The sequence below is a fragment of the Emydura macquarii genome, unplaced genomic scaffold (assembly GCF_026122565.2).
Source record: "Emydura macquarii macquarii isolate MOO-44397 ecotype Brisbane River unplaced genomic scaffold, CSIRO-AGI_Emac_v2 contig_67, whole genome shotgun sequence".
Lineage (NCBI taxonomy): Eukaryota > Metazoa > Chordata > Testudines > Chelidae > Emydura > Emydura macquarii.
Window position 1 is genome coordinate 336,981 of NW_027130204.1, and position 16,906 is coordinate 353,886.

General features: G+C 47.9%; 1 protein-coding gene across 1 annotated transcript in view; it reads right to left on the bottom strand.

Annotated features, from left to right (window-relative positions):
• The window catches only part of TLL2 (tolloid like 2), a 151,076-nt gene extending 145,298 nt beyond the window's left edge, over nucleotides 1-5,778 (bottom strand). Inside the window, exon 1 of the mRNA XM_067569983.1 lies at nucleotides 5,151-5,778. Coding sequence (XP_067426084.1) covers nucleotides 5,151-5,292 — 142 coding nt within the window. The 5' untranslated portion in view covers nucleotides 5,293-5,778. The remainder of the gene's footprint in view (nucleotides 1-5,150) is intronic.
• Between the last annotated feature and the right edge of the window lie 11,128 nt (nucleotides 5,779-16,906).

The window sequence follows — 16,906 nt, forward strand, 5'->3', positions numbered from 1 at the left end:
CATACCTCATTCCCCCCCCCCCCCAGATACAGTCCTGGGTACTGTCTTATATAGAGCAAATGAATCAACCATGCTACCAGTACGTACTCCCAGATGGAGCAGTTTTTGACATGCTGTTCCCAGTGAAGTTAGAAGACTCTCCAAAAAGTGGAAAACCTCAAGCACGCATCTCTAGAGCCCTTTGCTCAATTTGTCTTAAGCTTCCACACAAAAGCTCTTTGTGCCAGGAGATCCCAAATGCTAACTTTCAAGGAGGAAGTAGGTGGTGTGGGATTATTTTTTAAACCACAGACATTAGATAGGGCATATCCAACAGAGCTTACAGGGAAAGCCATCTTAAAACCCTTTCCACTACTGCAGCTGCAGTGCATTACCTCTCCAGCTGCACACAGCAACCTCACAACCGCACATGTATACTGTCTCCAGCAGTCTTTACCCACCTGTCCTCATTCACCATAACCCTCTCTCAGCTGCAGGTCAATTAAGTAATGAGAATAGTCAATTCATTCTCAGAGCACCCTGCAAACCCCGCCAACCAACCCCTTTTGCAACCTGCTGGGGAAACACAACAGAGAAGGGGCTCATCCATCACATTTAGTCCCTTGAGAGCTTTCCACCTGAACACAGGGCTTTTTCTGCCTCACTTGCAGCAACAGCTGCATCTGTGCCACAGCTCTGCAGCCTGTATGTATCTTGGGGTCTCCCCTTGAGATAAAAGCCTACTTCCCTGAAGGGGACAAGGCCTGGGGGTGGCAAAGCAAGGATGTTTCATTGGTGAAGGACATAGGATTGGGAGTCATGAGACCTGGCATCTACTCTCAGCTATGTCCCTAGCTCACTGGGTGACCTTAGTAAGTCACTTGACCTCTCCTTTTCCATCTCAGTCCTAGCTGTGAAGTGGAGATGATGCTAACCCGCCAAGGGAACAGTAGCAAGTGTGCTTGGATACCTTCAGAGGGAAGGGCCAAGTATAATTACAGTGGAACGGAGGACTTGTGGCGGCTTCTCAGGCTGGGCCAGATGTCTCGAAGCTACCTGGAGCTCCCTGCGTCTGTAAGATGTGGGCAGTGACCACCAAGGCATCTCTGGCTGGTGAGCATCCATCACACACTGGCCAAGCCCCCTCTCCCCGAGAGACTGCCCAGCACTGACCTGGAGCGGATGGCACTCCACAGCACACAGGGTGATGCTCAGAGGCTGCGGGGGCTGGTGACACAGGATAGCTCCTGGACATGTTGTACATTCCTTGCCAGGGCGACAGGCCTCCTGTGAGCCGTGCACAGCAATAGTTGGTTAGCGCCGCAGAGAGCTGAGAGTCCAGGCAATAGCTGGGCTACCAGTGAAGAGTCAGTGCCCAGGCTCTCAGCCCCCCACACCTCCCCTCTTAAGTCAGTGAAAGCGTTCCTGGTGAAGACCTACACCACTGACAGAAGGAAGGCAGTGTGGACATGGAAACCCACAGTAATTACTGTGGCGGCTGTACATCGATCTAATGTAAGTCAACAAGCCCTGATAAAAGAGGGAAAGCAATCACTACTGTTCCAAAGACAGGAAATCAATTACTACTTGCAGGGCAATAATTCAGCTCCTACTTATGTCCATAATCCGTCCTCTCTGAGCCTTGGTCAGCACATATTATGTACAGCACATCCCCTCCCATACACTGGAAATATATGAGGGGGAGGCGGGAGATAAGAGCTCAGAGCACAGGCAACTGGTCTTCTAAAGACCCTCTTTGATCACATAACATCCGGCAAGCATGATTTCCTCAGTCAACATGGGAACGATGCACTGGGACGAAGGTATGCCACTCCTTATTCCGCCAGTACCCAGAGGATGGAAGTCTAGTGACACTTACACCTGCCTGCGTTTCCAAGGCAAGGAATGAGACACACCTGCTACAGCTGGAGGGAAATGAGATGAACCTGTTATAAGGGTGAGGAAGGGGATAAGGTATGCCTGTGGGGCAAAGTGCATCTGCCACCAGCCAGGGAGATAAGAAGTCACCTAGCGGCAAAAGGGGGGTAAGAAACATTGCTGTACCTGTCACCGGTTAAAGGAGTGGGAGGAAAAGGGGACATGAGATGCAACTGTACTGGATGGAGAGGCACAAAGCATCTGCCACGTAGCCCTGAGTGACAAGGATCCAGAAGCAAAAGTAATACTCAGGGACTAGATAAGTCAGTGCTTCTCCCCACCTGCTGTCTCCGTGGGTAGGAGCAGTTTCCCAGGCCCCCTGCTGGAAGGAAAGATACTTGCTTACCACATCGTATATTGCCAGTTAGAAAGAGACTGATCCCGCAAATACCCAAGTCTCCGTACCTGGATTTTTTTTTTTTAAACTGACTTAAGTTCAAATCAAAATAGGACGCACAATCCAAACTAACTGTCCACAGAGACTTGCACCGAAATAACTAGAGAGGTGAATTACAGCCTGTGTAGTTATTTTGGTCCCAATTTGTGAGCAGACAAGTCCTTATGGTTTAAGGCCAAGAATGTCAGAAATGGGTGTCCCATCTGTTTGCAAAGTCTCCACAAGTTCTCTCAAAACTGTTTAAATAGATAATCTCACTCTGACCTGTGCCCATGTTTGGGCAATTTAACCTCATCAGGGAGGACAAACATCTGTTGCTTCAGGCAGATCTCGTGGTTGTACATTGCCCATCCATAACTGAACAAAGATCTAGTAGTGAACATTTGCTACGTTCTCTTTAGAAAGCTTAGTGACCCAGCGTAGCACTTGATGGAAACTGTTAAGCACAGCCCGTCTGATAAATTGCACTGACAATTCTAACTAAGCAAGATGACAGTTCGAGCCAGCCAGTGGATTCTCTTCATTGTTAAGACATTACTCTGTCCTCCTGTGCTGTAGAGAAGTGTACAAGTGTTTACTGTAACAGTCCAAAACGCAAGTGCGTATAGTAGCAATAACAAGCAGGGGTTGGAGACAATTACAGTATTTTAAATAATGGTGGTAATGTTCTGGCACTTCAGGCAGCCAGATGTTACATTTACATTACATCCCTGAGACATTACATTTTGGGAAGGAATCCCCACCCGCCCTTCTCTAATAGGTTCTCTCCTTCCTTCAAAACTGCCTGCCCCCCAAAAACATATTTGTCTCCAGAGAATCATATATGGCATTCAAATGGGCATAAGCCCACAGCCTTGACTGATTTAATTAAACAGCATTTCTAGTATAGCACTCCTATCTCCAGGTGTGTCCTGGAGCACTTCAAAAAGGTGGGTAAGCCTCATTCATGGCAGAAACCTTTTGCCTGGAGATAGGTATTTCTATCTTGCATGGGTCACAGAGCTAAGGGAAAAGAAAACTAGAGACCCACAGTCTCCAGTCTGGCTGCCTACATTTAGGCATCAACTGAAAGTGGTCCGGTTTTCTGAAATGCTGAGCACCTGCATCACCTCAACTTCAACAGAGCTGCCCACGGTTTGAGACAACCCACAGTTTGTTAATCTTTACAAAATATTTTGCCCTCTCAGCAGGGTTTTCATAAGAAGGTCTCAAATGACTTCACAAATAGTTACGTGTCTGGTAGATTACTTTATAGGTGGAGAAATGGAAACATGGGAAGCCTTGACAAGACTCCTCAGAAAAACTAAGAAGAATCACTTTGGGGCTGGCAGTAGCAGCAGCATCGGCCTGGAAAGAGGCAGCCTGTGCAGGGAAGGAAGCGGTACAACTAACAAGCACCACATTGGTTTCACTCTACTGCTGCTTGGGGAAGCTCTGAGCAGAGACACATCACACATGGGTAAATGACCACACACAAACCAGGACTACAAATGGAGAGGCCTGACAATAGCTGCCCCTACCCACACACCCTCCCCACAGAAGCCTGGAGTCTGTGGGACAGGTAATGAACTGGCCCACACCCGAAGACTAGTGCATGGAGCGTGGGATGGAGGAAGAGGAGAGAAAATCCCAGTCCCTGTTACAGCAGCCAAAAGAGGGCTCGGGCTTCACAATGTGTCAGACATCAACTAGTGGAAGGCTGATATAAAAGAAGGCGCTCCCAAGCGAGGTTCCGGGCAGCACCCTGATGGAAACCCTGGCTCACAACACACAGAAGCATATTAAAGAGCCGAGACATGACGACTTCCATTCCCCCATCGTGAAGTCTACACTGGGACAACCTGCACAGAAATGATTTTGGAGTCCCGAGATGTAGCTACTTGTCTGGGACAGGTGGTGTAAACTAAGGTCAGACAAGTATGGGTAGTTATTTATATACACCTTCTGTGGCTGGAAGCAGACAGGGGTAAGCTCAGCAAACATTTCTTTATTACCACTGGATTCCAGAATGGAATTTCGTGCTCAAGAAAGCCCATCATGAATTTCAATCCCAAGGCTAAGGCACGGTATGTAGTCCGATCAAATCTGCAACGTGCCCGGCCTAAGGAACAGAGACTATCACGCTCTGCAAAACAAAAACACTGTAAAAGGAATCGGAGCGAGTCCTGAATCTCCCGTTTGGATCCGAATGACAAACGAGGCCGGTTAGTTAAGCATAAACCCCAGCAGCGGAGTTCTTGCAATCAGCGCGTATAACAAACGCGCGCCCGGCAGAGGACACAAGAGCTACACAGCGCCCTGGGGCTTCCCTGCTTCCAAAATACTTGTAGACGCAAACCCAGGTGAGCCGCTTGCAGCCTGCCCAAGTCCCCCTCAAGACACCTGCTGGCGTCCTGGCCTCAGCGCGGTGTGCAGGGGTGTGCAGCTGGGAAGAGGGGAACACGAGCCCTCCTGGACCTGGGACCTGCGGGAGACTTCGCTCCTGGGGGTTTGCACACGGGCGGCTGCTGTCCTTCCGACGCACACGCAGCGACTGCCAGAGAAACGGGGAACTTTTCCTCCCGCTTTCGGAGCCAGGCTGGTCTCGGAGCAGAGAGAGGCTGTTTCTCTCCCACACTCAGTGTCACACACAGTCTCATACACACAGTCACACTCGCTTCCTACTCGGGCAGCGCAGCTCGAGTTTGGCTCCTTTGCCGCACTGCTCGCGGCGCAGCTGTTTGCCGCACCTGGCCCGGAATGAGCTCCCCGGGGCAGCTGCTCGCGCCAGCCGCGGCTGGGAAGTTCTTGCAGCCCGGGAGCCCCCCGCCGCGGCAGGCTGGGGCGCGGCACCTACCAGCTTTGCAGGGGTCGCGGTAGCCCGGCTGCTGCTCCAGGCTCTGCTCCTCCTCCAGCCCCCAGGGCAGCCCCGCCGCGCCGCGGGCAGCCGGCACCGGCAGCAACAGCAGCAGGGTCCCCAGCGAGGCAGCCCACCCCATGGCGGCCACGGCGCGGAGCTCGCCCCTGGCCAGTGGGGAGGGCACTGACCCGGCCCCAGAGCTCCCCGCGCCGGCTGCCTCTGCCAGGGGAGAAGCTGCGGCGCCTGCAGCTGGGCTGGGGGCAGCTGGGCTCAGTAGCTCCCGCGCCCTGGCTGGGCTCGGCCCCCGTCACTCACGGCACAGACAGCCAATCCGCAAGCGCCCACGCCCCGGCTCCTCCTTCCCGGGGAAGCCCTGCGAGCTGCCCGCGGCCGGGCTCAAAGTTCCGCAGCCCGGACGAGACACCTGGGCGCCCCCGTCTCCAGCCTCGCTGCAGCTCCAGAACTCGGCGGCGGGACACCCTGGCCCGGCCCTGCCCTGCCCTGCAGCAGCAGGGGAGCTCCCCTTTTTCCCCAGCCCCTGGAGTGGCTCCACTGCTTCTCCCAGCCCCGGGGGGCAGCCTGAGCCTGCCACTAGGGACGGGGTCACCCAATACCCCGAGAGCCTGCTTCAACACCGAAATCAGCCCTCTCCCATCGCACAGCCCTAGTTGGCACCTGCCACCCCACACGGCTCGGGTATCAACAAACTACAGCCCAGACTCCATGGGGACCTCTTCCTGAAAGAAACCTGCCCTGAACCCCCTTCTTCTGGCCTTCAAACTCCCCCCCCCCACCCACCACCTCACCCTTAGCAGCAAGCTCCCCACACACCAGGACTCAAAGCGGCACCAGCTCCTGCCAGGACAGATACACCTGCAGACATATCTTCTCCACGGTTACACTGATCAATATCCCCCATTACGCGCTTTTCAAGAGCCGCAGATCCCACCCCTGCCTGTCACAACAGGCGGTGCACCTCAGCTAGCGCATTAACTGCTCCAACAGCTACGCGGGTGAAACCAGAGCAGCACGACACTGGCCAGTGAACTCGCACAGTAAACGGTCAAAGGCAAAAGCACCGCATCACTTGAAGGTGAAGGCTTCTCACAAAGCAATCACTCTGTGTCAGACCCATCATTCCTCGTCTGACCTCAATGGAAACCTGCACAACACTTTCAAGAGACCAGTCTGGGGGCTTAAATTCATAACTTTCCTAAGCACAAAAAAAAGAGGCACTCTGGATCGATGGTTTATTACAACAATCTCCCGCCCCCGCCCCCCCCCCCCCCACACAACTTGCTATGACTGGCAGGGTGTTGTTAATACACTTCACTTGAATGGTCCCTTGAAATGTTTTCATTACTCATGCTAAACCATTGTCGATATCTCGTATTTGGCTGTGACCAAACCTGAAGAACCCTGCATAGCTCAAAAGCTTCTCTTTCACCAATAGAAGTTGGTCCAACAAAAGATATTAGCTCCCCCACCTTGTTTCCTACCACTTACAGAGGACGCTGAGGTTAAGTGTCATATCCACAGCAAGCGACTAGAACACTTCAGTCTTCCCAGTACCTGCTTCTCTGTACAAACCTCTGAGTCTCACCCAGCCGACCATCACGTGTTCCAGCTCACATCTCACAGGGCTCACCCTCAACAGCTTCAGTAGTTACCTCAATGCCCTTTAAAACCAGCCTCAGAAAGACAATGGAGGATCGAGCACTCAGATGCTCCCTCACCCTTTCCTTGTGGAGGCGGGGTTGTGAGTCAGAGCAATAAACCAGCCTATGAGCCCCCCAGCCCTGAGGTCAGGCATAGCAAGAATTCCTATAGGACCTTCTCCAGCCTCTGCTCAGTCAAGCAGCCATCCCAAGTGGATTTACCCCACCACCCTCCATTGCTCCAGGGAATTAACCTCATCCGAAGTCAAGCTCTGCTCCCGATGGACCAGCACAGGATACTGACTCCTTTGCTGCCAGCTACATGCTCCAAGAGCCTCTCCTTTCTAGGAGCGCCTCTGCCACCAGGATCAGCCCTATGTCCCTTTGCCCACAATTCCATCCAGCAGGACCCACGCCACTAACGGCAGAAGAGGCACTGGCTTTCTGCAGCAACCTGGAAGCAGCTTAAGTGAATAGCAAAGTCTGGTTTTGAGAGCTACAGATGAATACTAGCTGTAGAGCATTTCTGCCAATATCTAGTATAGACTTTTTACCGTCTGACAGGAGTGGGAATACATGGTTCGATACAGTCCTATTAGAATTGTAATGTAAAATTCGGCTTAACCATAGCTCTCCTTTTAGAAAGAAAGTTGGACTTGTAAAATCATTAGCAAAAGAATGAAACATCAGAAAAAGTCCATCTCCTCTGGCTCATTCATCAACTCTAACAAATACACTGCAGTTTGTCTGCTTTAAACTACAACAACTAGGATATTTTACTTCCCGTAGAAACTTGCGTACTGAGGTGGTCTAAATAGGGAAAAGCAGGAAGGCTGTTCATAAGCGGCGTAAGTGGGATATGAGCATAAAGCAATAGGCACCACAGTGCTGGATCTACTCACAGTTGTGAAGAGCTACAGCTAATGGGGTTTGTGCAGAGGGTCTTGTCTACACTACAAATGCAGACCCCTTAGCGTAGGTGCAGCATGCCCCATAGTAGGTTTTAGACAGCACAGAAACACAACCTTCCTGAGTGACATTAAGCACTGTCAGCACAGCTGCAGCTACGCTGGGGTTTTGCCAGCACAGCTATGTCAGCGAGGATGGGTTTTTTTTCACCCTACTAGTTACCATAGCTATGCCAACAAAACTTTGTAGTGTAGACCTGGCCTTAGACCCCATAAAAGGTTTTAAAAATTAATAGTGCCCGTAACACTGCACATGCTGCATTGCAGAACCGAGTTTCTGTTTCTTGGCTTGTGATGGACACTATATGCCCCAAGGCACATCAGGCAAGGGCTTTTTTATACTCTCTGTCTCATATATATAAATGCAGAGATGTTCCATACAGAAGTTGCTGCCTCCCATTTATTTTGACAAACAGATGGTTTAAGTGCTTGCTGGAGGGATGCACCAAAAGACCAGCCATCTTTCCACAGGTCTGGGGACAGTCCCACAAGGATCAATTTTCTTCACGATCTTATTCAACATTTACATGCAGCCACTAGGTGATCTGGTCAGCCGACATGGACACAAGTGGCAGCAATGAGGATGACACCTATCCTTCACCATATATGAATATACTGCCACCAAGCTGGCCCAATGCTTGAAGATCAGCTCGTGGACAGCAGGAGCTGGCTGACATTGAACTGGAGAGAGGCAGAGGTTATACTGGTGGGCACAAGACAGCATTTTGAAGAATTTGCAGCCACAACACAAGTCTTCTTTGGTTGAAGACAAACATCCACCATCTGTCAATTCATCCCATAGCTTAGGAGTGTTCCCAAATTCTTCACTGATGCCAAGCTCTCAAATAGCAGCTTCCAGGAGTAGGGCTCTCTACCATCTGCAGCCAGCTAGATGTCATACCGTCCTGGCCAGCAAACAGCAACCTAGCATCAGTTACATACTCCTTCACAACCTCTCATCTGGACTATGGCAACGTGACTCATCTGGGCATGAGCAGGATGAGCATCATGGAGCAGGTCCTCAAGGAATCCATTTTAAAGCACTTAGAAGAGAGGAAGGTGATCAGGAACAATCAACATGGATTCACCAAGGGAAAGTCATGCCTAACCAATCTGATTGCTTTCTATGAAGTGACTGGGTCTGTGGATGTGCGGAAAGCAATGGACGTGATATACCTTGACTTTAGCAAAGCTTTTGATACTGTCTCTCACAGTATTCTTATCAGCAAATTAAAGTAGTATGGGTTGGATGAATGGACTATAAAATGGATAGAGAACTGGCTAGAGCATAGGGCTCAACGAGAAGTGATCAATGGCTCCATGTCTAGCTGGCAGCCGGTCACAAGCAGCGTGCCCCAGGTGTCGGTGCTGGGGCCGGTTTTGTTCAACATCTTCATTAATGATCTAGAGCAGGGGTCTCAAACTCGCTGATGACGATGGGCCAAATTCACATATCATGGCCTTCACAGGGGCCATGCAATACCTGCCGCCGAAAAATTCGGGCTATCTTCCATTTTTGGCAGCGCAGCATGAGCCCTTTTCGGTGGCAGGATTTCACGGACTCATCTTGCCGCTTTGAGGGATTTCTGCGGAGGATGGTGTTCCTGCTTTAAGACTCTCCGCCGACAAATCTCTTAAAGAGGCAATGCCATATGCACAGAAACTTTCGGTGGCAGCACAACTCACTAGCAGAACGCGGGCCAAATCCGGCCCACGGGCTGTATGTTAGACACCCCTGATCTAGAGGATGGGGTAGATTGCACCCTCAGCAAGTTTGCAGATGACACTAAGCTAGGGGGAGTGGTAGATACCCTGGAAGGTAGGGATAGGATACAGAACGACCTAAACAAACTGGAGGATTGGGCCAAAAGAAATCTGATGAGGTTCAAAAAGGACAAGTGCAGAGTCCTGCACTTAGGACGGAAGACTCCCATGCACAACTACGGAGTGGGGACCGATGAGCTAGGCAGCAGTTCTGCAGAAAAGGACCTGGGGGTAACAATGGATAAGAAGCTGGATATGAGTCAGCAGTGTGCCCTGGTTGCCAAGAAGGCTAATAGCATATTGGGCTGCATTAGTAGGAGCATTGCCAGCAGATCGAGGGAAGTGATTATTCCCCTCTGTTCGGCATTGGGGAGGCCGCATTTGGAGTATTGTGTCCAGTTTTGGGCCCCCCATTACAAAAAGGATGTGGGCAAGTTGGAGACAGTCCAGCGGAGGGCAACAAAAATGATTAAGGGGCTGGAGCACAGGATGTATGAGGAGAGGCTGAAGGAACTAGATTTGTTTAGTCTGCAGAAGAGAAGAGGGGGGATTTGATAGCAGCCTTTAACTACCTGAAAGGGGGTTCCAGGGAGGATGGGGCTAGGCTGTTCTCGGTGGTGGCAGATGACAGAACAAGGAGCAGTGGTCTCAAGTTGCAGTGAGGGAGGTCTAGGTTGGACATTAGGAAAAAGTTTTTCACTAGGAGGGTGGTGAAGCACTGGAATGGGTTACCTAGGGAGGTGGTGGAATCTCCATCTTTAGAGGTTTTTAAGCTGTGGCTTGACAAAGCCCTGGCTGGGATAATTTAGATGAGGTTAGCCCTGCTTTGAGCAGGGGGTTGGACTAGATGACCTCCTGAGGTCCCTTCCAACTCTATGATTCTATGAAGCCAAGAGCCGTTAAGAAACTGATTGGTACAGAACATTGCAGCACAGCTCAAAAACATGGGCTACTGCACATCACACCTGCCCTCTGCTCCCTCCTCTGGCTAAATTACTGCTATTGACTTTAGCTGGGGTTTATCCCCTCCACACACAGAACAGTCTCCTAGATAAAAGGCAGGTGAAAGTGCATAACACACAAGTACATTCACCCTCTCTCTGCTGGCTTCACATCCAACTCTGGACCTGCTTCATGGTCCTGGTTCTGATCTTTAAAGGCTTCAATGGATTAGGGCCTAGCTATCTTTGACATTGTCTCTCTTCACAATCCACCAAGCAGCTCAACAGGGACTCTACAATCAAGCTTCCTCATGGTGAAACTTAGGGGCTAGGGAGGTGGGGTGTCCAATGGACAGCCCTGTACTGTGGAAATTCCTTACCAGACCACAAGAGAACAAGCTTGGCCACCATTTGGGCAGGCTCCATCAAGTTGCAAAACAGTCTACAAAAGAAACCTCATCAGGCTAATGTGATTTCCATTTAAGAATGCTGTGTGCCCGCAGAGGAGTGTGTGCATGTCTTTGGGATATAATACTTCTGTGTATGGCACAGATACTGCAGTGATGTATACATTGGAAATACAGAAAGCAACAGAAAACAACATTATCTACAGGGAAATGTATGACTGATGGTATTTTTACTTCTGTTGAGAACAGGTGGGTTTAACTGATATTCTTTGGTTGTCCAGATGTAGCACTGTAGGTGTTGCATATATTTTCTTCTATATCCTCAAATACAATGAACTCCAGCTCCATATTTTCACACCTTCAAGGGGAACGGACAAGCAGATGAAAAGTAATTGGTTTAATCAGAATCCATTTTAGGAGTGTATTCCTGAACTTTAGAGGAGTATCTTTGACAGAGGTATCTTTAAGAAGAGCTGGCACCTTGTTTTTAAACATCTGCTAATACAAGAGGTTCTCCACTTTACTCCTTTTTCTGGAGGTTAATCTGCTAATTCCTATGGCACCACATGACAAATTTATCATTGATTCTAGTGGTAATTCAAAGGATGTGCCGATTCCTGTAGCACTTCAAAAGGATTCCTGGCTCTTGTGAGATGAGGCACATTCTCCCCTCTTGGCTGCTTGAAGGGGTAGCTGCTCCCCTCCCTCCCGAGAGTTGCAGTGTGGCTCTCCTTCTGAGAGGGGAGTAAATACTTGAACATCTCAAACACTGGGAACACAGCCTCCCCTGGGATCAGCGCTATGGCTCAGGAGAGCTACCAGAGTGCTCATCAATGGTGTGGAATCAAAGAAATAAGCATTACATTTATTAATAGAATGCTTGGCCTGAAACTGGTCATAGAAGGCCTGGTCTGAAGTTGTAGCCTGAAACTGAAATAGAAGCCACAGGCTAAACCATTAACAGAATGCCTCAACTGAAATTAGGATAAAGATGTTAAAATCCCACAAGAGGTCTTTGAACCACACCCAAGAGGCAAGTCTCTGTTATGAGCCTTAATTGAAGTCTGAACAGACTTCACCTGTTTTGATAAGTACCAGTACCTGCCCCCCTTTGTCTTACCGGCCCCATAGAAACTCACTCCATACAAATTAGCATTTGAACAGGTATTGTGTCACCACCCATTTTCAGGAGTTAACCAAGGTCCCTGAAAACCTGATTGTATAATCAAGTGACTCATTGGGCATTCCTGTGAGGGCGTTTGGTGTGCCCCACTGTGCATTGTGATTGTCTTTCCTGTTAAGTATAAACTGTTAATCAAATTCCACTATACGATCAACATGTAAATGAACCTAAGCAACCCCTATATAAGTCTTTTGTATCTGGTAGCCAGGTGAAGTACATTTGCCCAGCATCTAGACATGCTGCTTGACTTCCCTATAGCCACCTGGGTTTTCCCTATGGCTATAGTATTCTCCATAGCTATGGTTATGTGATTGTGTGTGTCACAATTAAAGCTGCACCCGATCCAACTCTAAAATGTAGCAGTGTGATTCTTTTCCACGACAATGGGATACAACTGTGTGCTACCAGGAGTGGGTATAATCTTATGATCACATGATCTTCTGCTGACCTTCAGGGTGGCAGCCCAGATAAGGTCCCTGTGTAGACATGAGCACTCAAGAACATGCTTTAGATCTGGAAAAATAAGTAGAGTGAATGATTGTGGTTCCCTAATTCTGTGGATTAGTTTGTGCAAGCCCATCTGATTATTCTAGCCAGGTGATCACTGTTATCCAGATAAACGAATTTACACAGACATATCAGCAAATCTCTTTGTGAGGATAAAACTACTAGACTTTTAACACCAAGGGAGCTCAGCCATTCTATGAATGCTTCTCTTTGGCGTTTTCCCAAGGTGTAACATTTAACTTGCAGCCAAGTGATGTTCAAGGAGTGAAATTTTTTCCCATCACTGAAAAAGTTACTGAATCTTTACAGCCAAATGCCCCTGATCAGCGTAAGTCACATGCACACCTATCAAGCCCCAACAAAAAAAAGGCTTGTGGTTTTTGAGCCAAGAAGTTATCTGGTCCCCGATATTTAACATATTAACAGTGCAATTTGGTGAGAGACAATCTTACTTCCAAATGTTTGACTGTACCTGTTTTCCTCAAGACCAGTATTTTAAATTCCAGAAGATCAGAATCTCGTTACATGAAAAAACATGAACAAAAATCTCTTTTGAAACCTCACTATGGGATAAGCAAAGCAGGTAAAGTTTTCCACACAACTGTTTCAGAATAGCATTTGTGAAGAGACCTAAATAGAAATTCCTCATCCTCAGGGGAATCTGATTGTACAAACAGGATCACAGGGCCAAAACCAGACTACTTGGCGTATCCAGGAGGACTGCTTCTTACCACATTTCAACTCCGGTAAATATACCTGAATCTTCAAAGAGATGGTACCTTAACCACTTCCATTGGAAATGTGACCATGGACTAGACTCCTAAAGTGTTTCAACAGTAAAAGGCGAGACTTCTTTCTGTGGCCTCAGCCACTGCTCATTTTTGCCTTCTGCCAAATGTTAGAATAATTTTTCCTCCTTCATTTATAAAATTATGAGGGTACGTGTGGAGTGATCGTGGATGCATTTTGAACCCCAAGCACTCCTACAGATTTTAAATTCCTTAGCTACCTCTTTCTTGTTTTTCCTCTTTCCTTCCTCTATGGGAAACAGAATTTCATGGTACTCCAGGTGCACTTGCACCAGATTATGCAGAGCATCAATTTTAACCCTAGTTTTGCTATGTATTGTAGCCGTTAGTGATGATGCTTGCTTATGTTTATACAGGAATGCTGAAATGTAAGTAGGCCAAAAAGGTATTCCTTAGAAACAGGCTTAGCAATAGTCGATCGAGGCTGGTAAAGTTTGAGTAAAAGTGAAGTGAGACAATTCAGAGACAAGTTGAAAATGAGTTAGGACATGATCTTGGTTTTTACAAGTGTTTTAGATAAAATTAATGTTTCAGAAAATGGTATCTATATTGATAGTTACTGGCATGGCAGTTACACAGATGTTAAGATGCTTAATGTTAAACAGCCAATAAGAAAGTAGAAGATATTTAATTAGGGTAAAAGTGGATTTAATGTTAATTAATTAATTAATTAAGGGGCATTATAATTGATTATAAAAAGGGTAGCATGCTCATTTTAGATTAGGCATGTCGATCTACCATCAAGGTGTCAGAGAAAGGATTATAGCTATTTTCCTCATTTTGGGACTGCTCTCCCCCCTAAATGCATCATTTCATTTTAGAATGAGAGTATAAATCCAGTGTAATACTGTAATACCTGTTTGCCTAACTATTAATATTAAAAGTTTTTATTTTTATCACTCATTGGGTCATTCACACTCCACTAAATTCAATCAGATGTACCCACCCTGAAGCCAGGATTCAGTTAGTAATTTTAAAAATAAGGAACAAAACCTATCTGGGAACACACAAATCAAAGGTTACAGTTGGTGCTGAAACCTGGGCCTGTGAAATGCAGGATTGAGTGGATTGGGGATTTATTGGGGATTGAAAGTCAGGAAAGCTTCAGAGAGCAAAACTTTCCCGTCTAATTTAGAATCCTTAAGTTTCGTAATGCAGCTGCAAAACTGGTTTGCGCAGTCTGTGGAACTGTTTTGTAAATGGGGCACTGCTTATCAATCCAAATTACTGTCTCTCCTTCACAACCGCAGTTAAAATATTTGTAGTGTTACACAGCAGAACTGATTTTTTAAATACATGATTTTGTTTTTGCTGGTACTGAAGGTTACAGAAACCCAGAACCGGCTCAAAGACATAGATCCAAGACCTTCCCAAAAAACCAGGACAAGCAGTTATGCTTGGGCCTTGTGTCTGTCCACAGATCTAAATGGCGTATTGCCTACACTGCAATAAAACGTCCCTGGCTGACCGTGTCAGATGACTTGGGCTCCCAGGGCTCAGGCTTGTGACCCTATCCAATTGTAGCGTAAACATTGGAGTTCGGGCTCTGGAACCCTCCCCCCAGGTTTTCCTCTGCGACGGCCAAGGCTGCTGACAGCGCACTAGCCTTTGATTCAGGTGCTGAGTGGAGCGGGGTGGGGTGAGAGTTAGGGTTGACTGTGCTTCCTACACAACTGTTCATTCTGGCTCATAAAGCAGCCAAAGATGACCCCAAGTAAGGGTGATTCACTCACAGAGGTCAAAGACCCTCACAAAGATGTTTTACTCTGGCTACCAAAGAGGTGTTTGGAAAGTTGACAGTGCTTCTGTCCCCATCTGTAGTTAATCCCAGCTCTCAGAGACTGAGGATGCCTCGTAAGGGTGTCCATTTCATTCTGGAACCAAAAGGGGTGTTCGGGAAAGTGACAGTACTTTTCCCCTTCATAAATTGTTTCCTGTCTAGGGTGACTGAAGAGCCTAACACGGGCAGTGGGAGGGGACTGGGCACCTTTCCTTTGATTTCCAAAAGAATCCAAAGGATCACTGGAAAACTTCCACTAGTGATTGCACTCAGGAGGGAGACTGTGCCCCTGCCTTCCACCTATATTGATTCTGCTCCAAAAAGAGGCTGAGTAGCCTTAATATTGGGGAAATTGAGTCAGGTTGCTGACATATAGACTTTAATGTGCTAGGAGTACATGATAATAAATAAACCGGTTTTTACATTAATAACCGTACTGAGTGGGGGACAGTACCCAGAGGGCTGGAGCACAAGACGTATGAGGAGAGGCTGAAGGAACTAGGCTTGTTTAGCTTGCTGAAGAGAAGAATGAGGGGGGATTTGATAGCAGCCTTTAACTACCTGAAAGGGGGTTCCAGGGAGGATGGAGCTAGGCTGTTCTCAGTGGTGGCAGACGACAGAACAAGGAGCAGGAGGGGAGTCTCAAGTTGCAGGAGGGGAGGTCTAGGTTGGACATTAGGAAAAGGTTTTTCACTAGGAGGGTGGTGAAGCACTGAAATGGGTTACCTAGGGAGGTGGTGGAATCTCCATCTTTAGAGGTTTTTAAGCTGCGGCTTGACAAAACCCTCGCTGGGATTATTTAACTAAGGTTAGTCCTGCTTTGAGCAGGGGGTTGTACTAGATGACCTCCTGAGGTCCCTTCCAATTCTATGATCTAGTGGTATCAAAGCCCTAAGCAGCACTAACAGATTCACTAGGGGTGGGCTCCAGAGTGAACAAGCAATTTTAATAACATCTGTTAAATCTTATATCGCCAGTCACTGGGGAGGTCTGGACGGACATCACGGTAAATGCAGCAGAGCAGCAAGATCCTTTTGGGATTGTGAGTACTTGGTTTAAACACAAGGTGAATATCAAGAAAGTTAATAGCAAAGACTTAAAGGGAGCAGCAATGGATAGTTTGTTGTTACTGTGCAATACTTTAGAGACACAGCTTAGGCAAAAAGGAGAGCAATATGAATTAGCTGTAAGGGAAATTAAGACTACTACCAACCAGGCAAAGGATTGTGTACAAGCACTGGTGAATATTACTGCTAGAGTGGCTAATGATTTTGAGCAGGTTTGAATTAGATGCTGGCGCTTTAGGAGGGCTGCTCTCCATTTCCCAAACAGTGCCCAGCCCACTCTGATTCACTGAATCAATGGGATGACATGGTGGCAGAAATTCGCTGCATGAAAGATACTCTTGTAGCTCAAGGGAAGGAATTGAAGTAGTTTCCCAGCTAACTGGATCCTAATGGGGAACGGTTCAAAGACTCTAGAAAAAGAAATCCAGTAGCTGCCTCCTCTATAAGAGAATGTGATACCTGGTTTTTGGACTCAGTTGATTGGGCCCTGATTCCAGAAGCCAGGTAAAGGGCGGAGAGGATACACATTCACAACACCACCACCACCAGATACCACCCTGCCGTACAATGGCCTCCTTAGGTACAGGCAGAATAGGGAGACGAACTGTGCCAGCCCTCCTAAGGGGTGGTGAGGGAATGTTTATAGTTGATGGAGGTGTATGTACATTA